This window comes from Cetorhinus maximus, chromosome 32 (assembly GCF_964194155.1).
Source record: "Cetorhinus maximus chromosome 32, sCetMax3.hap1.1, whole genome shotgun sequence".
Classification (NCBI taxonomy): Eukaryota; Metazoa; Chordata; class Chondrichthyes; order Lamniformes; family Cetorhinidae; genus Cetorhinus; species Cetorhinus maximus.
Genome location: NC_135910.1, coordinates 2,238,203 through 2,263,235, shown reverse-complemented (window position 1 = coordinate 2,263,235; position 25,033 = coordinate 2,238,203). Strand labels below are relative to the sequence as shown.

General features: G+C 39.1%; 1 protein-coding gene across 5 annotated transcripts in view; it reads right to left on the bottom strand.

The window, feature by feature from the left end:
- The window catches only part of LOC144671332 (mitogen-activated protein kinase-binding protein 1-like), a 149,490-nt gene that overhangs the window by 84,294 nt on the left and 40,163 nt on the right, over positions 1 to 25,033 (bottom strand). For all 5 annotated transcript variants that reach the window (XM_078533163.1, XM_078533164.1, XM_078533167.1 and 2 more), the window contains exons 2-12: positions 19,283 to 19,374; positions 11,972 to 12,034; positions 8,167 to 8,224; positions 6,927 to 7,097; positions 6,229 to 6,366; positions 5,448 to 5,630; positions 5,154 to 5,314; positions 4,852 to 5,041; positions 3,469 to 3,618; positions 2,673 to 2,848; positions 1,689 to 1,780 (exon numbers count right to left, since the gene is read on the bottom strand). In XM_078533163.1, the coding sequence (XP_078389289.1) occupies positions 1,689 to 1,780; positions 2,673 to 2,848; positions 3,469 to 3,618; positions 4,852 to 5,041; positions 5,154 to 5,314; positions 5,448 to 5,630; positions 6,229 to 6,366; positions 6,927 to 7,097; positions 8,167 to 8,224; positions 11,972 to 12,034; positions 19,283 to 19,374 (1,474 nt within the window). The remainder of the gene's footprint in view (positions 1 to 1,688; positions 1,781 to 2,672; positions 2,849 to 3,468; positions 3,619 to 4,851; positions 5,042 to 5,153; positions 5,315 to 5,447; positions 5,631 to 6,228; positions 6,367 to 6,926; positions 7,098 to 8,166; positions 8,225 to 11,971; positions 12,035 to 19,282; positions 19,375 to 25,033) is intronic.

Below are 25,033 nucleotides of genomic sequence, written 5' to 3'. Positions count from 1 at the left end.
CTAAACAATGATTGTATATTAAAAATGAACACAGTTCCATGACCATTAAATAAAGTACTTTGAACAATTTACCCAATAATGACAAAGAAAAGGGATAACTTGCGTGAACTAATTTGAATTATTCAGTAAACTGCATGCAACATAGACAAATAACCATGTTAAAACTTTGGTAAAATTTCACAATTATGAAATCAGAATCACCCAATTCTTTCAGCTCAGTTTGCCATGCTGGTTGGGAGATGGCAATATGCAGCTGCAGTTAAACAGAAATCTCAGCTCCAGCCAGGATTGTTAAATTGCCCAAAGTTAAATGTACCTTTAGCAGAATATTTAATCACCTAACAGTATTTAGAGGTGAGACTATTTCAACATGTTACAGCATTGAAGCAATTAGGCATGGCCAAAGATTTCCCACTGGTAAGGAAAATCAGAGAAGAGATGCCTTCTCTATGAAGGTCACCCTTCAATACCAAGTAACAGATGGATTAGGCCACTATCTGTCCATCACAGCTAGGGGGAAAAAAGAACAGGCCCTCAAGTTTTTTTTTTTAAAGTCATAATCATCTTATCTTGCATCATAGATGTAACAATTCTGATTCTAGCATTCAGCCTGTTGTGTGCGCTGGTTCTTTGCGAGAGCAACTCATCCAGTCCCACTCCACAACCCTTTCCATATAGTTCTGCAATTTTTTCTCCTCAGATAATTATCCAAATCTCTTTTGAAGGCCACAATCTAATCTGCCTCCAACACACTGTCAGATAATGTATTCCAGATCATTATCACACATTACGTAAAAATGTTTTTCACATTGCCTTTGGTTCTTTTGTCATTTGCCATAAATCAATGTCTTCCGGTTCTCGATCCTTCCGCTAATGGGAAGGGTTTCTCCCCATCTACTCTGTCCAGACCCCTTGCAATTTGAACACCTCTATCAAATCTCTTCTCAAACTTCTCTTTACTAAAGAGAAAAGCCCAGCTTCTCCAATCTATCCATGTAACTGAAGCTCCTCATCCTTGGCACCAATCTCAATTTTTTCTGTATTCTCTAATGCCTTCATATTCTCCCCAAAGTGTGGTACTCAGAATAGGACACAATACTCCAGTTATGGCTGAACCACATTCTGTTAAGGTAAAAGGGAATTCAAGTTAAAAATCTACCATTGTAAACACATTTCAATTATAAAAACTTACTTAACTGTAGCTCTTATTTATTAAATCTGCCTTTGATACTGCCACACTGATAACAGAAAATGAATTTCTTCTAAAAAAGCTTATTCTTTTATTTTTGCATCAAGATGCATCACGGTATTGTTCTGCAATTCTCCTGCTAGGTCTGGAGTCTTTTGCTAATCATATTGGGATGAAAGTGCTGACAATTCAGTTTCAGCACCCAGTCCCTGTAATAGCTAGTGTTAAAATAGCAGCCAGAATGACAAAGTTTATTTTGGATGGCACCACAGCTGAAGTTAGGTTGATTCATAATGAAGTTATTGGTGCATCTACAGTCTGAACACTAGTGTGAACACAACAATGTGGGGGAAGAATCACAAAATCGCAGCTAGATTCAGATCTTAAAACACATAAGCATTACTCATAAGCATTTTCAAAATCAGCAGCAGGTCAATAAACAAAGAAACTCAAACAAGTACTAGTAGTCAAGAAGAGAGGGGTACACACAATTACTCACCCGTTTCAGGTTTAGAATACTCCAGGCATAGAATCTCAGAATCATGAGCCTCAACTTTCATCAGTTCATCTAGGAATTGCAGGTCAAAAATTCTGAAAACAAATAGGTAAAATCTAATTAGGCATAGTTAACTATGTGTGAAGTTATAAAACATAAGGTTTACCATAAAAATATTTGGTTACTAACTCCCTACCCAAAGGCATCACAGGAGGCCCTTCAACACAGATTGTAGCCACTCAAGAGCAACAAGGGGTGGGCAATAATTGTCAGCCTTACTAGCAAAGCCACAATTAGAGAATGAAGAATATAAAAAAGTGGGGATCCAAAAACAAAAGCACAAGAGGAAGGCTCTAGGAGTTTGTGCATATTCAAAATTCCAAGCCTATTATAATTGCGACACCTCTCCAGTATAGAGTATAGGGCAATCATGTCAAATAAAATATATTTCTATAATCCTCCTCCTATAATCAATATAGATAATTTAATATATTAATCTTTAACTGTTACTTAACATTCTTCCCTTAACTGTTAAATTTGTCATTACTGCTCCAATGGTGATTTACTACAAAAAGGTTCCTGCCACCTGTTGATCCAGTTTGATCACTCTAAAAATGTAGCGCTTTCAGTTTATGCTGTGGTATAACGGCACCACTTTTCTAAAACTAACTCAACACTAATGCTCCTCCTAAACTACGCGGCAACCCAAAAGTACCTGCACAAACCACACACAAGTTGGCTTCTTTAAGTTATCACATATGTGCAAGTGCGGAAAAAAATTAAAAAGGACTGCACACTTAAAGTATCGGTGACGTACTACAAATAAAACTTAAGCAGTACATTGCTCAGCACTATAAACATCAAGAATCCTTTCCATGGTCATCTAGTGCTAATATCATTAAACTTTCACGTCTAAATGTGTACGATGCCATTACACAGACAATGACAAGATCAAAAAGCAACCTTCAAAAGGAACATCATCTGTACCTCAGGGTGCCCATCCTGTCTCCAGAAGCCAGGTGCTGCCCATCAGGGCTGATGGTTATGACCCGAATTCCTGACTTTATCTCTAAAGTTCCTCCATTTTCAGTTCGGTCAGCATTGCTGGTTATATCTTGGAGATACTGAATATTGTCATCAACATACACAACTTTAATCAAGTCCTAGAAGAACAAACAGGAGTCATGTACTCTGGCTGAGAATGCACTGTTAACAAATACCACTCTGCAACAGGCCATATGATTATTAAAGCAAAAAATGACAAAAAACTAAAATTCAACATTGCTTTTTTCCCCAGAGGAGGTATGATCTCCCCTAACCTGGACTTCATCCCATGTCTTAATGTTTAGAGCAAAAAGCTCTGTTTGAAAACACCATGATTTGCAATCCTAACCTAGAGTCTGCAGTTAACTTCATGTTCTGACCAGCCCACAGTACAGCAATTATTCTTTAACTTAATCCCGATTCTCAATCTAATACCATATTTTTGGTGCTAATAAGCAGTATAGCAAATATTACACAGCACAAGGGTTCCAAGTTTTGGCATTATCCTTGCTAATCTTCTGGATTCTTTCCAGTAGAATCCAGGTGTCTCTTTCTCTCTCAGCTGATTGGGAGTAGTGTCCCTGTGTGGGATCCATTATGCAATATCACAGGTAATGGAATGAACAATAGAACGAATTGTGAAAATAATATCTTAACCGTGAAAAAGCACTTACACATTGAACGTGGTTGAGTGCATCAGGATTAGGGTAGGAAAAAAAGAAAGGGGGACAGTTCTTACTGTACTATAAATATTCCTGTGGAATGAAGTGAATTGAAATCCAGAGGCACCATCAGCATTCCACAATCTTATAGTATTGTCCGATGAACAAGTTAGAAAAGATGCAGGCGGCAAGCAAGCTTGGCTACTATTTTCCAACTCTGGATAAACCTGGAAAATTAATAAAACACAGACTAATGCAGTTTTTACACCACCTCATCTAACAATAAAAATATAGCGATTCATATTGTTTATAAAATTAAGCAGCAATTCTGGGAGGTTGACTTGATGTGGGTCAATAATCTATAAAGTCATACCATTGCATAATAATTTAGGTGGGCAAATAAACAACATTCACAACGCTGTGCATATACTTAGCAAACATGGTCTTTATTCCTTAAGCAAAAATTCAACTTCCATGTACAAAATTATATTGTTAACGTTTCAAACTGGTTAGGATGGTGATGGACAGATGGACCCATATTGTGGGATACTGCCATTTTCAGAAATTTGCACTCCAAACCGTTAGGGAGTTCTATCCCCAACTTTATACAAGACTGCTTTCTGGGATGTACTTTGTCCATTGATAGAAGCAGAGACCTCAACTAAAAGCCAGGTAGAAAATAGATTAGTAGCTGTCACTGCTTCAGAAAGACAATTATTGATTGCACCTCAATGTAAATGAATTTGAAGACCTTCCTGTAGGTTTCTTGGATTTCAGTTAGAATGATTTCAAAAAGGAAACTGGAAGGGCATATGAGGAAAATAAATTTGCAGGGCTATGGGGATAGAACAAGGTAATGGTTCTGACTGGATTGTTCTACAGAGAGCCACATGGACTCAAAGGCCCAAAAGGCCTCCTCCTATCCCATAATGACTCTATGACTAAGTACATACTCTTCTGGTTAGTTGCACATAGCCAATCTCCCAGTTTTAAGCCACATGTTCTACAAGAAGGCGCCCATATTTAACTCAAGGTTGAGTTCAGAGCACTTTGCCCTAGAATAAAGTAATTTTCAGTAATTTCAGCATCCGAAGTAATTTTCCCACTTTGTTGCATGGGATGTCCCTTTTCAGCACACAAAATTGTCCAGAGAAAATCAATCAATTTTGACGTGGAGCTCCAAACATGATGGTCATGGTTTCTTCAGGCCACAAAAATCTTAAATATAGTGCACTTGAGGATGTATTTCTATACACATACTTTATAAATTGGTAAATCTGGACACAGGATTGCACTGTTGAGACAGGGGCATACACAAACTCTCAAATTGAGCTGCTGATTTGCCAACTCTATAGAAAATCCAAAGTGCCAACAATATTTTCAATTGGGCATTCTAAATTTAGGGGAATAAACAACTCATTTGATATTGGATTTTCATTTTAAATAAAGGGTCAACATACCTCTATGCTCCACACACTGGAATTATGATACAACGCAGAGTAAACCTTCCCAAATTTCTTAATGTCTTTTGTGTCCCACACGTAGAGACTATGATCACTATATACACATGACAACCACCGATTGGAAGGGTCAAACGCCACAGCAATAGTGTCAGGATACATGGCATCTGTCTTCTTGCTGACTAAATGGCTGAGGAGATATGATCATATTTAGAAATCATTCACTTCTGCTTCTTGTAGTCAAATTCTAAGACCTTGACAGTAAAAAGTAGTGACAGCAGAAGTTTATTTCTTCTTTTTACCTTGGTTCAATTCCAGCTGCCACATCCACTCCCAGACAGTGAGGTTTGGGCAGATTAGTGATGAAATGGAGATTCACAGGGTTAAATAACTTCAGTGTTCCATTGGAACAGCCACAAAAGATGAAGTCCTCAGCTGCAGAAATGCAGTTTGCTGCATTAGTCTGAAAGCAAAAAAAAAAGCACAGAAAAAGATGCTAAATATACAAAAAAGTATTAAATGCTTTTTAAAGTTTGTTCTACACTAAAAAAAAATCAGAGCTTAGTGTGTTTAAAACCAACAGAAAAAAAAAGTACCTTCAAATCCAACCACTTATCAAGCAGCCTTTTCCCATTGAACTGGCAGAGAAGACCAGAGCTGGTGATGCAGAAGGTGTTTCCTGCCATCTTCCCTTTACCACATGCCACTCCATAAAAGAAGTTGTTGTGCAGCTCACCCAGCAAAGCAGACCGCCCTATTAAGGGAACAGTAACATTTGCCTAGATTGGAAAACACACAGGTACTAGTTTTAGAGATGAGTGGAGGTGAAAAATTATACAAGGAAACTATCACAATTACGGGGCTCAAAAGACAAGGGGACAATTATAAATCTTGTCATTCCAAAACCTGTCATCTCAGCAAACAGGAAATTCATGTGTCCCTCAACTTTCCAGCTGATAAACCCTCCACCAGTTTCTAACAAGTGATGTTGGGATGAGGAAAAGTAGATTATTAGTATGACTACAAAGCATGACCAATCTCTTCATACTCTTCTGCTCAATTAATCAATCAAGCAGAAAACCAATGGATTCATTTACAGCACACAAGGAACAGACCAATTGGTCCTCGTATAAGTAATTTAATGAGCAAGACAGATAAAAAAAGGAAACTGATCAAGCCATCCATCACAAGGGAATCTTAATCTTCAGTAATTGTTGTGAGCACCTCACAGGTAAAGAGTGACTTCATCTAAAAAAGGAAACCACTCATTTTCTTGTATCAATACAGTTGGTTCTAGACTAAAGCAATTTCCATTACTGCAAAACTGCATTTTAACTATGTTTGAAATCATTCTCAGACAGGAAGAAATGTACCTACCTTGCAAGCTTTGGATTCATTCAAATACCAGAACTTGACGTGTCTGTTGCCAGCTGTGACAAAGAAACTGCTGTCTTCAGAGAAAGAAACGGCTGTAACTTTACTGGAAACTTTATTAGATGCTACAATGGAGTTTTTCTGTCAAAACAAGTACATTTCTGTAAGTAGTACTCAAGAGTCATTTTCCATATCCAACCTACAATTTTCATCATTTATAACATAACAATCACAAGAGAATAAGGCCTACTATAGCCAGAGATCAAGAAATAAAACCTGACTCATAAGGCTCTGGCACTTAATTGGTGGATAGTAGCATAATGATCCAGGACTAGGCTGAGAATGGGTGGATTGAGACTCCCCTCATTCTTGGTAAAGGGAAGTTATGTGAGCAAGGCAAATCACAAAAGGGAAGGAAAGCATGAATGAGAAATGAAAAGTACTCTGGCAGTTACTGACTTGCAACATTAATACTGGTTATTACTAAAAACACACTTCTTCATAAATTCTACATAACTATGTTTGGAATTCACCTGGAAGTTGAGACCTGTGGATCTTCACACTAGACACAGGTGCCTTTTTCCTGCAGTTTAAACCTTAGCATGTGAACTTCTGACATGCTTTTCATGTCCAGGTTTGATTACATTTTGACAAAACGCAAAAGCCAAAAATGCTACACTGCTTATGCCCCATGTTCTTACCTTCCAATCCCAAACATTCACAAGCTTGTCGTGCTGGTAGCCCACAGATACAATATATTTCATGTTGGGAGAAAAAGATACGCACGATACCCCGTATTTATGGCACTGTAATTCAGCCACTTGCACCTTGTCAGACACATCCCACACCCGCACAGCAGGCATGTGTCCACTCTATTTTAAGAAAAAACATAGATTTGTAAAACACAACAGGGATCAACGAAACAAATTTATTTTAGAACTCTAATCACTAGATTTAGAAGTACTCCAACCCAAAACTGTATAATTTCATTTCAGCATTGGGCTATCAAGATCTTTTTCCATTTATGATCTGTTATGTGACTATTCGTTATTCTTTCATCCCTTATTACCTCCAGCTCATCCAATAAATTTTAATGCTAACTGATAAAAATGAGAGCATTGCATTGCATAAAAATACATTGCATTGAGTGTCAAGCCTGTTCATGTATAGAACCAACTCATCTCTTTGCCAAAAATGTTGCTTGTTGGCTTCATGGTTCCACTTACAAAAAGTGGTCATATTTTTATTTGCTTTCACATTCAGTATAGCATTTGTACCTTTTCTTTACCAAATAGTAACAGGTAACAAATCTTTTATAATTCCATTTTCCATCCAAATAGACATGAGGCTAGCCAGAAAAGAGAAAAGAACATTGAAGATTTACACATAGAAGGAAAGGGTGTAGGAGGACGAAATATTTAATACATAAGAAATAAGGACAGTAGGTGGTAATATGGCCTCTCACACCTGCTCCGCTATTCAATCTGACCATGGTTGATCTTCTATCTCAACTTTACTTTCGCTGCCAATCCCCCATATTCCTCGATTCCCTTAGTGCCGTAAACCCTAGCGAGCTATGGATGTTCATAGCTTTGCAATGATTCACAATACTGAAGAAATTTCTAGAAAGGCTTCACAAATAGCAGATTTGATCATTTTTATTCATCAAAAATGTGCTAATTGATCTCAATGCAGCCTAATACAGAGCTCACTTTAAACACACTGGGAGGTCTTGTGCGCAGTCAGTAGTATCCCTGGCTCCAGGCCAGAAGCTCCAGATTCAAATCCTGCTCCGAGACTAGATGGCCACAGAAGGGGGGGTGCTCATAACGTGCCCCTAGGCTCAAGGGACTACATTACATGGCCTATCCCTGCTCCTACTTATGTTTTTAAATTCCATATTGTAAATTATGCAAGTGGTCATTTTAAAAACAGACTCACCTCCCCAGTAACCAAGTATTTTCCATCTGGAGAGAATGCCAAGGCACTGACTGCTTTTCTAAAAGAAGAAACAAGATTAAGACAATAATTGACTTGAAGCATCATTAGCAAACTAGTATCTCAAACAGAATTTCATTAATTCCAAGAAGTTTTGAGTAAGCAATCACCCACTTCTTGTTTACTTGATCAGAATATTTTGCCAGCTTCCGAATACAGGATATTTTGCATGGTCAGTGGTAGCTCGACATGTTCAAAGGTTCGCCTCAGTTTGTATTAGAATGCCAACATTATATTCCCGATTGCAAGATTCCCCGGCAAAACCCACTATCAGCAATTTGAGTACCAGTCCTTTCGTCACAGCCTGCCATATGCCACTTCCTCCCAGCTTAGGGCAGCAACTGACCAGGATCGTGCAAATGAGCCCTGGGTTTTAAAATCACGTGACATCATGTTGCTGAGGTTAGGGAAATTTACTTTGGCCTACACCTAGCTGATTCTCCAAGTTAGAAATCAAGGATGAGTAACCCATTGGTAATTTAGACAAACTTATTTCTTATTACTCAAAGCTGCCAGAGTATTAACATTTAACCTCCATGTGGTCAAAAAAGGCAACCTACACAATTACAAAAATTGTTAATAGCTGTAATAAATTAAGTTACATTGTTAAAACAGATCTAGTTTGTTGCTAAAAGCAAAATACTGCGGATGCTGGAAATCTGAAACAAAAACAGAAAAGGCTGGAAAAACTCAGCAGGCCTAACAACATCTGTGGAGAGAAAAAAAAGTTAACTTTTCAAGTTGGACTCAAAACGTTAACCCTAGTTTATTGCTATACATCTTATAATACAGTGTGATCTAACTGAAAGTGGAGTTATACTTAAATGAAAATACTTCTTAAAAAACAAGTTGATAATGAAGCAGGTACCAACTAAGCTAACATGGGTGGTGGTACCACCTTTAACTTGTTTATACTGTTCTCATTTACAAAGACTTGAGCCAAATTTCATAATTTCAATGGCTTTAAAATTGGATCCCAGGTTGAGAATACTTTTTGATACACACCCAAACATCGCAGAATACTTTAAAATAGAACTTTCAATTCTATAACAAAACCCATCCTTAAACATCAACAGTCGAAAAGCCATCATCACCCCCTTTGGTGGGGGGTGGCGTTGTGGGGGCAGGCAGGAGAAGGACAGATATTATGGAGCCTACAAGAGCATGAAACGTGGCATGACTGAATTAAGCGGGATGCAAAATTTGAATTTCCTGATGGCAGGTTGAGATGCAGAGATAAAAAGTCAGCAGTGTGCTTGCAGCATGTCAGGCCTCATGATGGCGTGTGGTGGGTTCATACTTGGAATACATTTGCACGCCCATGAATACTGATTATATTTTAAAACATTTTACGCTAAAGTCCTACTTTCAAGATAAAGTCAGCAGCGCATTAGAATCTTGGCGGTAGCTGGTTCATGTTTGTTTAAAGGTGGCTTTGTATGGTTGTGTCGGAGGTCAGTGGCTTTCCTTGCTGAATGCTACAGCACAAGGAAGGGAGAGCAGAAGAATGCCAGCTCGTAAGGAGGCTTGGGACCAGCAAAGGTGAGTCAATGCAGATGTGGCAGGCAGGTGTGGAGTGGGGTCAGGGGCATGGAGGAGTGAAGTAGAAAGGGCCTAGGGTCCTGGGCATGTGGGGACAGGTCAGTCAAAGAAAGAAAATTAGGGGCCTAAAAAGGGCACTGTCAGTATGATCCAAATGTGGGCCTATCAGAGTCCTTACAGGGTTTTGAGTTCACCTGCAACGTTTTCAATTATCCTCACCGGGTGATCTTGGACAATATCCTTTACAATGTACTGAAGCAGAGCACTGAAGCAGAGCCTACAAGTTCAGCCATGACCCACAGAGTGGCGAGTACAATACTGGACACGAACATGAACATTCAATAAGAAGTGAACAAGAAAAAAAGCACTTTCTTCCACAAAAGGAAGTGTCTCTAACTACCCTATAACCATCAATGCATGCCAACCATGAGATGTGCCAGTACATTTAGCTCCCTAAACTAGTCTCAACAATTAGCAATGATGCACCTGTGAATAAAATGAAACCAATGTGAATTATTTACAAATGAAATTTAAATTTGAAAAACGCCCGTGCCACCTTTGTGCTTTCAGTAAGTCTCATGTTAATGGTAATGAAGTTGGGCAGTTTTGGCCACGAGCTCCCTGTTTAATCAGCAGGGGCTGTTTTACAGCACCCCCACAAATACACCATTGTCAGCGAACAAGTTTCACATCTGAAAAGCATCCCCCACCATAGAATCACAAGCGTCTACCAAGTACGGCACCAGCATCTTAAATTTTAATCGTAGTCACGTGGGAAATGGGAAAAAGCGAGGGGAAATGGTGCACACTTCTGATTATGCCAACAGGAATGGCACACCATTGATAAAATTCTGCCCTTAATGCATAATATGATACAGCATTGAATCACACAAGTTCAAAATACTTATTTGTGCCGAGTTAACTCATCCCAGTTAGAGAATCATAATTAACAGTAGCATTCCTAGGTTTGGGTTGTTTTAAAGAGTTCTGGTACCTGATTGCAATTTGTGATCAATGCAAAATACATACTGGTATGTGGACATCTGGCAAGAGGGCACGACCAGCCCTCTACACTTGATTAGTCTTACAATGCTCACTACAATGAATGTTTGGCCAAGTTATGTGAGCATCCTTGGGACAATGCCCTATCTGGAGATTCAGCAACTTCAGATGGAGAGGCAATCTGAGTACAGAAGGTTGGAGGCCAAAGGATAATTTGTATTTTTACAGATAGGGCACAGAGTAAAATAATAGAACTTCTACTCCTCCTTGGCAGCCAATGGTAAAAAATTGTACAGGTATAGTGGAAAACACTGTATACAACAGCACAAACCATATTCTAAACTGCTTTCCTGTTTGACAGTATTTCCTTTGTGTATGAGAATATTGGAATTCTCAAATAATATTGGTGAGATATTTAGGTTAATGTGGGCTAACAATAATTTTTAACAAAAAAGGTGTAATTGGCAACACAGAACTCAGGACACAAGCTTCAGACACTGCAGCACACGATGGTACAGAAACTGCATGATGTGTAGTTAGAGGTAAGCTTGTAATGATAAAATGTAGTTTCCTATTCTAATGACAAGAAGTTTAAGTTTTATTGGGGGAAATTTCCATTACAGTATTAAATAGCAGATTCTTCCCTTAAAATTTGAGTTTTTTTTTAAACTGTGTTGCAGTTAAAGGGGAAACAAATTGAGTCACAGAATTGCACTACATTTGAGAATGCACTGCCAAAGAAAACAATGCATGAAGTGGGAAATAAAACAAGCCTTTAAGAATTAGACAGAAATATCTTAAAAATAAAAAATACCATTAGGTCCATCCATGTTCATCCTGTCCATTGGACAGTGTAAGGTCATGCACCATCTTCCCCAACTGCTAGTAATGCTAACTCAGGAGGCAACAGGGAAACAAATCTGCTGAAAACTTGGATAATTTTTCTAAGGCAATTATGCATGAGGAGACCATGATTACTCAGGATATATCAAGACATACTTAAGTACCTCCTGTTAGAAAATATAACCACAATCAGGGAGATCCCAAAAATCACAATGTGCTATCCTACTTTCTACCTTTCAATTGTTCCTACATCCTTTCAAACAAGGACCCGAGCAGCACATTGTGCTCCAAGTTGATGTTGTCTTTATGTTAAGACTATTGGATTGCTCCACAATAGATGCTGCACTTGGTTCTCCCTTACCTGGAAGCATTGAGGATGTGAGTCTGCTTACTTTTTTTGGGGTTACACAACACCACCACACACCTTTTAAAAACAGAAAAAAAAAATGAGAACAAGTTCTTGTGTTACAGAAAAAGAATCAAATTAGTATTGCAACTACTGCACTATCATAAACAGCTACAAATGTTTGTTATGCACAATGTTAGTCATTTACACAAGACTAACTTGAACATGTCTAAATATTCCGAGCTTCAGTCAAGCTACAGTAATGCATTTCTGCTTTGGAAATTATTGCAGTGTTACAGGGAACACAAGCAGTAAAGTCATTCCTTGTTTCAAAATCTTTTCTTGCTCATTTACCCAGTGCATTGGCTCTATATTTCATATAAAAGAAAATCTATATTGCTGAGAATTGACTTTTCATCTGATAAAAATCACTAGTTATCAGCTCAGCTAAGAAGACTGTCCCCACTCACTCAATTATTACATGGAATAAAATAAATATAAATCTTACTATATTGACCTCTAGGTTCATAATCAGGAGCAGCCCCCATGGCATTGCTCACAAGTCAAAGAAAAGACAAGGTTATTGGGTGTCAGTATGTTCTTGGCAAAAGCTTGGATAAAGGGGTCAGGCTGTCTTGATTTCTTATTACTGACAATCCAAGACCAAATACAGGTTAGAGATATTACAACTATTAAGCAAATATTGTCATGTCTTTTTACCCATTGAAAAAGTGCAACACCTAATATGTATGCATAAGCGAGAAAAAAATACGTATAGTGACTTAACATGCTTTTTTTCCCTATTTGTTTTTGGGATGCAAGCAACACTGGCAAAGGCCAGCTTTAATTGCCCATCTCTAATAGCCTGAGGCAGTGGTGGCAAGCCACCTTCTTGAACCACTGCAGTACTTATGCTGTAGATACACCCACCATGCTGCTAGGGAAAAGTTCCATTTGACCCAGCGACAAAAAGGAACTGCTGCCAATGTGCGCCGGTGGTGGAGGGAGTGAATGTTTAAAGTGGTAGGTAAAGTGGAGGTAAAGTTCTAATCAACTGCGCTGCTTTGTCTTCCAGTGTTGTGTTTGAGTAATGTTGCAAGCTGCACTCATTTCAGGAAAGTGGAGACTATTACATCAGGCTCCTGATTTGCACTTTGTAGATGGTGCACAGGGTTTGGAAAGTCAGGCATCGAGTTAGATGCTGCAGAATTTCTAGCCTTAGACCTGCTCTTGTAGCCACTGTATTAATGTGGCTGGTCAAGTTAAGTTTCTGGCCAATGGTAACCCTCAGGATGTTGATGGCAGGGGACTCAGTGATAGTAAAGCCATTGAATGTCAAGGGGAGATGGTTAGATTCTCCCTTGGAGGTCATTGCCTAGTGCTTAAGTAACAAATAAAATTCATGCTACATATCAGTCCAAGTCTGTATGTTGTCCACAGATTGTTGCATACAGGCGGACTGCTCCAGTATCTGAGGAGTTGTGAATGGGCTTGAACACTTGTGAAATCGTCAAACGTCCCTACTCTGACCTGATGTTGAAGGGAAACTCACTGATGGAGCAACTGAAGATGGCTGGACCCAGGATTTTACCCTGAGGAACTGATGTCCTGGAATTCTAAACAAACAACTCTGAACAATCATATTTTCTTACAAGTGTGGACTTAAAAAGGAAAAACTGTACTTGCATGAAAGTGTATCACCCAACTGATCATGAGCAACAAAAAGAGAGAACAGTTGTTACATACATCTCCGGAGTGTCAATATGTTTTTAGGTTTGACAGCAAGGAGAGTCAGTCACAAACCAAAGCTCTAAAGTTTAAGCAAGGCAACTTTTAAAAACAGATGCAAATGGGATCTGCTTTTAAAAGGTAGATCTACAAATAGTGAAAAGTATTCAGGAAGTTTTTAAGTACAATATAGAACCAATACATACCTCCTAAAGGCAAAAGCTCCACTTGCACAGTTGAGCAATCATGATCAACAAGCTAAGAGACAGTATCGAAGCTGAAAGTAAAGGCTTACTCAAGTCCAAGAAAAAGCAGAAATCCAGCAGACAAAGCCATGGAAATGAGCAAAGGGATACAAAGAAAGTAAGATGAGGTACAAAAGGAGTTTTTAAAAAAAAATTTGCATGGGATATCTAGGCTACCAGTACAAGTTTTTATAATTGTAGTGAGTGATAAAGGCGAATGTGGGCCCTCAACCCTTGACTTGTTATTGTATCATTGGTTACAAAATAAACTACAGTTGTGGAATCTAACTGAATTTTTATGACGAGATTATTAGTATAATACACAGGAAGCATCTTTGGACATTTTCTCCAAACTACCAGAAGGCATTTGGTAAGGTTCCACATAAGAGATTATGGAAAAACAAAAGCACACAGACTGGACATAACTTGAAACCCATGTCACAAGCCTGAGGGCAGAGACATGCATGGAATATACAGAGTGGAAGTTAACACATTCAGAAGAGGGGCGGGGGGGGGGGGTAGTGGAGGAAAGCAAACAGCAGAGTCAAAAAAATGTACAATAATTATACAAGATTAATTTGCAAAAACCACTGTATAAGTCACTACTATTTAAATGGATGTTGCATTGTTACACATCAAGCAGAGACCTTTCACAGCATTACTGCATTTTGGGAATTGAGTAACTCTTGGTCACACCCAATGTCTGGATCCAGTAATATATATATATCAAAATCAAATTGAACTTCCTCATAACTACAGGAAATCATCAAAAGAGACACACCTGTGTTTACCCAGTTACTATGGCATTAAGCTCCAGCTAGGCAGACCTCAGCTATATTAGAATGCTTTCAGATGAAAATCACAATGCTGTATATTATATAAACCAATGATCAAAATTCATTTCTGAACAGTTACAATTCTTCTACACTTTCAAAATGAGCTTAGTTGAAAAACAATGATAGGTAGGAGATGGGAAGGCAAGTAGTTTTGACAAACAGGTTGCAAGACAGGTCAGGATTGACCAATACAAGCTTTGAACAAATGAGAGTCACCCTTTAAAGTGACAATATTTGCAAACTAGCAAAAGCAAAATACTGTAGATACTGGAAATCCAAAATAAAAAATAAACAGAAAATGCTGAAAATACTTAGCAGGTTAGGCAGCCTCAGTGAAGAGAGAAACAGAGTTAACATTTCTGGTTGATGACCTGAAATGTTAACTTTGTTTCTCTATCCACAGCTGAGCATTTCCAGCAATTTCTTTTTTTTAATATAAATCAATAATATTTGCAGTTTACTGACATTTGGAAAACAAAACTTGCACTTGAAATTAAGGCAAACTTTAAAAAAGCTGCAAGCTAACATTCTTACAGAAATCTTCAATTTAGTTACTAGTACTTTGCTGCAACATTGGACCACCCATTAACTGGTTTCAAGTTGACAAAATGTTGCCAACAATTAAGATGAATTATTCTGTTCAAGTGTTTCAGCACAGGGATATTTAAAGCCAATGCCAAACCTTACACTAGCCAGATGAAACAAGAACAAGTCATGTAAACCTTTATTTTCCAGCCCATTAATACTACACTTCTCCCCTTGGCATTAGATTACAATTTTCTACATTAATCCCTTTCTATTCATTTTTTCCTCTCTCTAGCCTTGTCAAGAGCACTTTATTAGAACATATTTATTTAGATGGAATTAGCACAACAGAACTATTTCAGCAACAAATTCAGACTACAAAGTGTAATCCTGTTTAAGCCAACTATGCTATAGCATGTACTAATGCAAGGAATTTCAGATTCACATTGATACACTAAAAAAAAAGTCAGGGAGAGGCTAGAGTCTGCAGGACATTAAAAAAGTATAAAATATGAACATCGAGTCAACAGTCCTGACCAAGGAGTCTTCACAATCCTTCAGTTCTCAAATGAACACCAGTTAAATGCCAACGAAGCTTCATTATCCCTGAATGATGGGCAATATGGGAGTAGACTGTATAGTCAAGGTTTGTTGGTTTTCTCTGCAGATACTGGTCAGTGACAATATCTGGAGTATGACTGCTCTCCATCCCCACCCCAAATTCATCCTTGGTATATTATCAATCTGACATTTTACCTAGCTGTGTACATTTTTTGCTTGAACATTCACCAAAATGTTATAGCATTGATACAGATAATTATGTATTTTCATAGAAGGAAATGGCAACAGCAAATACATGAACTTTGCGAGCGCAAGGTCCATATTTGAAACAAAATGTTCAGGTGCCACTTGTAAAAGATAAATTCCCTGGACAGTGGGTTCAGGGTATGATTTATGTGGAATCTGGGTTCCAGTGGGTTGACTTTTTTTAAGGTTCAATTCTAAATTCAGCATTATTTACATTCATTCTCAAGCTAATATACTGTGCTTGTTCTCACTCATTTTATAGTCTGAAGATGTACAGGGGAAAAAATAGTCCAATAGAATGCTTTGCTAAAAATCTAGATGTATATTGCCAAATATGCTCTCCAAAAGCAGAGACCAAACTAGATTAATCGCGTAAATCTCTTTGAAAACTGCTATGCACAATATTAATATTCTACATGCATAGCCACAACATTTTTCAATCTACACCGCCAAGGAAACTTCTGAACTAATATAAGCCCTAAAAAGGATACAGTGTCTAATTATAGAAATCTAAAATCAACCTGGCTCAAAAAGAAACTTGAGGCTGTTCTACTGTTTCATACCTGTCAGGCATGGTTAGGTCAGGTAAAGCAAATACAACAATGCAGCAATTTACCTGTTTTACAATTTGATAAATGATATCCAAAAGTTTAGAATTGTACTTTTATATTAAGATGCAGAAAAAGATGTAAACAGATTTTATTTTTCTAACATGTATTCCCACATTTTAATAGTCTCTGGGGACCCATCACTACTATATGTCTCCATCTCTTAGATAATTCAACCAGATATGAATTGCTTAACATTAAATGCTCTTACTGCAAAGCAGTGACTCCAAGGTTGCTGTTACAGTCACTTCCCAAAGATGCAAAGTAGTTTTTGATGCTCACTGTTAGGCAATTGCAGTCTCCCAGTGTTTCCTACCAATGATCATTCTTTACATGCAAATTCAGCCTGCAGTTAATGACTGGACAATCAAGTGTGGACTACAGCCAAATCCAATCTAACCTCCCTGGATAACTATAAGTAACAGGAGCTCCTTTTAAACTTTCCCCACTCAGATCAGTGAGGTTGAAGGCACTTGGTTCTATTACTCCTAATATCAACTGGATCAGCAAGTACCATGATGAAACCTTGTAGCTTCCTTGGTCTGTGTACCTCAGTAGGTTTAATAGCTTCCTGGCTGTTCTGTAGAGGTTATCTCCAAGCCTATGGGCAATTTGCTGGATGTCAGATATAGTAGAGTATTGCAGCAAGGAAAATGGATAAGAATTGGTGCATTGACACAGCCGTTTTTGACACATTATCAGCGACATAGGGTCTGTGGTGATTACATCAGCAAGAATCACAGCTTGCATGTCATCAGGGAGTAGGTGGAGGATGGTGACTAATGTCTGAGGGCAGCCAAGTTTGAGGAGGATACTCCATAGACCTTCACAGTTGAGAGTCAAAAAGGCTTTTGAGAGGTTGTACAGTGGTTGGTGCTGTTCCTTGCATTTTTCTTGAATTTGCTATGAAATGAAGATCATGTCTGTGGTGCCTCTCAATGGGCAAAAACCACATTACAACTCTGAAGAAATTCCTTGGCCACTGAAGGGGTGGGGAGAGGTGGTCAAGCAGATTCCATGATCCTCTCTGTGGCAGGCAGCAGGGAGACTCATCTGTAGTAACTGCAACCAGACTTTTCCCTTCTTGAATACAGTCACGATCACAGAGCTGAAGATCTCCCAACGTGCGCTCTTCTTCCCAGATGAGGGATGTGAGGTTGTGCAGCCATGTCAGGGGTGTAATGTTTCTGAATTTCAACAGGAGTTCCATGTACTCCAGGGGCTTTGCTTTTTTTTTAAGCTTTTGAATGGCTTGTCCAACTTCGTTCGGGACCAGGGTAGCGCCAAGGCTGAACCAGAAGTGGTACTGACGAATGGAGTTGAAGGCGTTAAGAGTCAGATTCTCAGTTGAGCGAGTACTGACTGCTTCCCTGTCCTCGATTTCCTATGGCTCTCCGCGGGGTGGGCCCTTAAGTGCCTGGGCCATGGATGGTCTCGACAGCAAGACCCTGGCTTGTGATTGACCACAATGATCCGGCACGCGAGAGAGCGGGCGCTCATCAGGAATGTACAAAGGTAAGCTCGAGGTGGAGGACGAAGAGCACAAACCTTCAAACAACTCATCTTCCCAGTCCTTAAAGCACTACTTGCCTGTCTGCATTCCCCCCCCACCCCCCACCACCTCCCGCCCAATACCATGGCAGAGTGTGCAGATTGCTTACTGCACCTATTAGCCATCACATAACTCACTCATCAATCCAGCATGAAAGGTCATCCTCAATCCCGAGGGACTGCCTAAGATAGATACCTCAGTATGGCACCACATATTTGCCAACTGAGCCATCCTGATTGGTAAGTGCTTTACTACAGGATTAAATCAATTAGTGACATTTGAATGGCTGGAATTTCAAAAGAATTTTCAGCTCCTATTGTCTCCTTAGGCTACACATCAAAAGATCTTCCCATATCTCTACTGTTTATAGCCATCTATTAAGATTATATACTAGTTCAGCTTGAGGTAACATCCAATTAAATATTTATTTTTCTTTTGCACAGAAGCATCTATCCAACACTTCTTAAACAGTAGGTCTGGGATCAAGAGCTTTAAACAGCCGTACAAATCTGTACCACACTCCTCCTTTCTGGCGTATTATGCAGATAGCTGGAAGAGGAAAGTTCATTTAACGTAGCAGCCATAAGCCAGGAAACGTTTACTTCACTTTTGGTATTGTACAATTGATACAGGATACAAAATACTATCATAGACTTAAATGTTTAAATACTTTTGAACAAACATTGCTTTTTGTATTTTTAACCTTAACTACACAATGGATATGTCCTGCAAAGCAGAGGATCTTGGTATGTGAAAACAGCATCATTGTTAGGCATTTCCTAACCAGCTTCTAAAAGACAGCGTTAGCTACCCAACATAAATCTGTACTGTTAATGTTGACATAGTTCCTTTTATACTGCTGCAACAGAAATAGCAACAAATGTAGAAAATAAAGTTAAAATGACAAGGTTATGCAATAGAACACCTGTTTAAAATGGATCTAATTCAACCCAATCAGCTGTAATTGATCATACAAATTTTTAGATATTAATCCCACAATACCTGGGTTGCCTAACGTCACTTACCCTGCTGGATATGCCACTAGCCCAGTGGTTAAATCACAGGCTAAACTACTGCTGCTGGAAGCTGTAATTCCAAGGACTTTGTCCAGAGTAATCTGAAGAGAAGAGAAACAATTAAAAAGAATTAAATGGCACTCAAGGAGTCAGCTAAAAGGTTGTTTAAAGCACAAAAGATAAACCAGGAAGTTATACATAGTGTAGCTGAACTGCACTGCATCTCATTCATGACCAGAGAAGTTTCTTTTTCTACCAACCCTGGCCTTCTATCCGGCTTCACCTGCTCCACCCCCTTAAACACTATAAATTTCATCATATTTTTACTTCTCTTTAGCTCTGAAGAGTCATACTGACTTGAAACATAACTCTGTTTTCCTCTCCACAGGTGCTGTTAGACCTGCTAAGTTTTTCCAGCATTTTCTGTTTTTGTAATGCTCTGAGGGCCTGGGTTTGCAGTGAAATTTGCATTCAATAAAAGTTTGGAATTAAAAGTCCGATGACCATGAAGCCATTGCCAATTGTCATAAAAACCCATCTGGTTCACCAACGTTCTTTAGTGAAGGAAATCTGCTATCCTTACCTGGTCTGGCCTACATGTGGGCCTGGACTCACAGCAATGTGGTTGACTCTTAAATGCCCTCTGAACAAAGGCAATTAGGGATGGGCAATAAATGCTGGCCTAACCAGCGACACCCACATCCCATGAACAAATAAAATATAAAGGTCAATATTCCATTTGCCTTCCTAATTATTTACTATATCTTCATGCCAACTTTATGATGCACATACAAGGACACACAGATCCCTCTATACCACAGCATTCTGTAGTCGCAGTTTAATACTCTGCTTTTCTATTCTTCCTCCCAAAGTGGGCAACCCCACATTTTCGCCACATTAAATTCCATCTGCCAAATTTTAGCCCACTCACTAAACTATATCCCTTTGCAGACTCTGACCCCTTCAACATGCTTTCCTAACTATTTTTGTATTGTAGCCAAGCTTGCTGATGATACATTCAAGTCATTAATAGGGCTTGCAAACAGTCGAGTCCTGAGCACTAACCCTCAGGCACCCCACTAGTTATGGTCTGCCAACCTAAAAATGACCCATTTATCCCAAATCTTAGTTTCTTGTTAGCTAGCCAATTCTCTATCCATGTTTATATATTACCCGCAACACAATGAGCTCTTCTCTTGTGTAGTAATCTTTTGTGGCAATTTATTGAATCAGTTTTGGAAATCCAAACACATCACATCTACTGGTTCCTCTTTATCCACCCTTTTTGTTACATCCTCAAAAGTACTCTAATAAATTTGTCAAACACAATCTCCCTTTCATAGAACCATGTTGACTCTGCCCGATTTTATTATGATTTTCTACATATCTTGCGACTACTTCCTTAATAATGGATTCCAGCATTTTCCCCCAGTGACAGACGTTAGGCTAACTTGTCTAGTTTCCTGCTTTCCGTCTCCCTCCTTTCTTGAATAGTGGTGTTATATTTGTGGTTTTCCAATCCACTGGGTCCTTTCCAGGATCCAGGAAATTTTGGAAGATTACAACCCATACATCCACCATCTCTGAAGCCACGTTTTTTAAGACTCTAGGATGCAGGCCATCAGATTCGGGGGACTTGTCAGCCCTTAGCCCCATTAGTTTTCCTAGTATTTTTTCTTCAGTATAGTAATTGTTTTAAAGTTCCTACCTCCCTTGTCTTCTACTATGAAGACACATACAAAATACTTGTGCAAAGTCTCTGTCACTTCCTTGTTTCACATTAATTCTCCGGTCTCACTAAGCTACTCTTTTCCTTTCTACATACTTGTAGAAACTTTTACTGTCTGTCTTTTATTTCTAGCTAGTTTACTCTTGTTCTAATTTCTCCCTCTATTACTTCTTTTAGTCATTTTTTGCTGGTTTATAAAGTTCTTCTGGCCTACCACTAATCTGGAGTATTTTACACCTTTTTTCAATTTGATCCCATCTTTAACTTCTTTAGTTAGTCACTGAAGTGCATCCTTCTTGTAGAGTCTTTTTAATTGAATATTGCTTTGTTGAGAGTTATGAAATATCTCCTTAAATGCCTGCCACTGCTTCTTTACCATCTTACCTTTTAACCTACTTTCCCAGTCCACTGCACCAAACCCTGCCTTCATAAACTTAAAGGCAATTACAAAGTTAAGCACTAGTTCCAGACCCAGGTTTCTCACCTTAAAACTAAATGTGAAATTCTATTATGTTATGATCATTCTTCCCTAGGGGATCCTTTACTATGAGGTCATTAATTAATCCTGTCTCATTACATATTACCAGGTCTAAAATATCCTTTTTCCTGGTCAGTTCCAGAACACATTGTTCTAAGAAACTACCCCAAATGGAGATGAATTCATCCTCAAGGCCACCACAGTATATTGTACTAATTGAACTGAAAATGATTCAAATCACCCAGGATTATTTCAATATCTTTCTTATAAGCCCCTGTTATTTCTCAATTTATATTCTGTCCAACAGTGTATCAACTGTTTGGGGTCCTACAAACTACTCATACCAGTGAGTTTTTTCCCTTGCTGCTTATTTCTACTCCGATTCTATACCTTGATCTTCCAAGCCAAAATAATTTCTCACTACTGCACTGACCTCAAACTTTATTAACAAAGCTACCACACCTCATTTTTCTTTCTTCCTATCTTTTCAAAAAAATGCCAAAAAAAACCCTTGAATATTCAGTACCCAGCCTTGGTCAACTTGCAACTACGTCTCTGTAATGACTATCACAATCGTGCCCATTTCTTTAAATTTGTGCTATTGGTTCACCCATATCACTGCCAAATTTAGTTTAAAGCCCTCTTTAATTAAATGATTTGCCAGGACTCAGTCCCAGGTACAGGTCCTTCTTTCTCCAGTACTAGTGCTAGTGCCAATTGAATTGAAACCCAATTCTTCCACACCAATCTTTGAGCCATGCATTCAATTCTCTGATCTTATCTACCCTATGCCAATTTGCTTATGATTTGTGTTTCAGATGACACTCAGATGATCCATGACTACCTCCATTGACATTTCTCCATGAGAAAGCATTTCCACTTGCCCAGAGAAACACTCAGTTTATTTCAACTACTGGTTTTACCACATGCTTCTCCTAATCTTTGGAAGACACAGAATACTACACTAGGCTCCGGGTTGAATTTTCACTACTGAGGCAGGTAGCTTGAGTCGGGAAATTTCCCGACTCGGCAGACCCACCTCAGTTTAAAGAGCTCTGGGGAAGACAGGGGTGGGATAGAGTTGGACCCGCTGACCCCAGAAGCAGATCCTAAGAAGCCAAGGGAAGGAGAGTGCTTAGGCAGCTGGTTAGAAGGCCCGCTTTGGTTCTCTGGGACTTAACCCCAGTTGTTTAGAAGTTGTTATGCCCTCTAACCCTCACCCAGCTCTATGCTCCTTTCATGCCAACTCATGTCCACTCATATCCCCATGCCATCTCCATAGCCACTCACCATGAGCAGGTCTCAGGAGCCATCCCCACAATCTAATAATGTCACTCCTACCCACATGATAATGAAAAAACCTCCCATTCAAAGCTTTATGAGAAGCTTGAGATTTGAAAGAAACTTCTATCGGGGCCCCACACAGATAAACTGCGAACTCTGATCTCCCAGCCGGCTTCACAGTAGCCCTCGAGGAAATGGCAAAGAACGCTTATCAGAACTGCATGACCAAATAGTTTTTTTTTTAAAAACCTACACCAGATGATCTGTCAAAGCAGTCCAGCAATGGGTTTTCTTTTTAAAGCTCTGAGCTTCTGCCTGTTTTTTTTTCATGAAAAGAGCAGGGGATCTAAAAACTTCAGGTCATGACACTGAGACTGTATCCACCCCTCAAGAGCATTTACGTCTAATTTATTACTCCCACACTGCGAGTCAAGACCCTTGGACCAGCCAAAATAGGCTCTGTTTGAACTCAGCACTAAGTTCTAATGGCCCAGAGTTCAGAATTCCTTGCATGGGTCACACCCACCTCCTTCCTCCTGCTTTCAAAAATTGCCATCTGTTGAAATGGGGGCTGTATTTCTGCATCTGGGTCCCCCCTGCCATTGTTTGTTTTTTTTTTAGGGCCGCAGAGTGTTCCCAACTCTGCAAACATCTGGCTATTCACCTCAGGCTTAAATCAAACTTATTAAACAATAATAGAGCAAGCTAATTCAATAATAGCAATATGCAGCTTAAAAGCTGAAGTACAGCTTGCTTATATTTTGATCAACATCAAGTTACAAGTTCTGTAACCTCCATCCACGGTGATGTTAGTTGCCAAATTAATTAGATTAATTTTAAATCTATTGTTTAAAATCTTATTAGCAAAAATAGAAGCCAACCAAGAAAACCGAAAGCTTTTTTGTTTTACTCAACATGTTGAGAAGATCTGGAATGCATTGCCTGAAAGGGCATTGGAAGCAGCCTCAATAAACAGTAACTTCCAAAAGGGAATTGGATCTGAACTTAAAAAAAGGTTAATTTTATGGGGCTATGGAGAAAGAACTTTTATTAAATATGGAAAGATTTTATCACGTCAGCAGCAGATTATTGAAAGCAATAAGCACTCCAGTATATCCTATATGTTTATATACAGAAGAACATCTTTCATCAATAAAGTGTTACTTGACGTGTTTACAGCCTCTGACATGGTTGGCCATATTACCATTCTCCAAAATCTCTCCATCATCATCCACCTGGGTGGAACTGCATTAGCCTGGTTCTATTCTTATCTAATTGTAGCCAGAATATGACATGCTTCTTTTCCCCCCTCCCATACTGTTACATCTGGTGTTTCTCAAAGTCTTTCCTTGAGGTCCTTCTATTTCTCATCTACACGCAGCCCCTCATTTGTAAGCATAGTTAGTTTTCATATTTACATCAAGGGCACTCAGCCTGACCTCACCACCCTCTCTTGACTCCTCCACTGTTGCCAAGTTATCAAACATTCAGTATAAGATGAGCAGGAATTTGTTTCTATTAAACATCATGGAGACCAAAGCCATTGTCTGTGGTCCCCATGACAAACTCCATTCTATAGCTATCAACTCCATCCTTCTCCCTAGCAACTCTTTTTCCAATCACATATAAGCACCATCACCTACTTCTACTTCCGTAACATAACCCAACTTTGCCCCAGCATCGGCTCATGCTCTGCTGAAACCCTCATTCATAACCTAGATGTGGTTATTCCTACAAGCTCTTGGTTTGTCCAGACAAGAGGGTGTTCCACCCTCTGTAAACTTAACGTAATTAAAAGGTTTGCTGTCTGTGCTCTTTCTTGCAACAATTTCCATCTACCCATTATCTCTGTGCTAACTGACCTATACTGTTGCTTGACTGGTGCCACCTTGATTTTAAAATTCTCATCCTGGTTTCCAAATTTCTCATGGCCTCACTCCCATCTGTAAAAACACAGAAACATAGAAAATAGGAGCAGGAGTAGGCCATTCGAGCCTGCTCCGCCATTCATCATGATCATGGCTGATCATCCAACTCAATAGCCTGCTCCTGCTTTCTCTCCATATCCTTTGATCCCTTTCGCCCCAAGAGCTATATCTAACTCCTCTTGAAAACATACAATGTTTTGGCCTCAACTACTTTCTGTGGTAGCAAATTCCACAGGCTCACTACTCTCTGGGTGAAGAAATTTCTCATCTCAGTCCTAAATGATCTACCCCGTATCCTCAGACCGTGACCCCTGGTTCTGGACTCCCCATCATTGGGAACA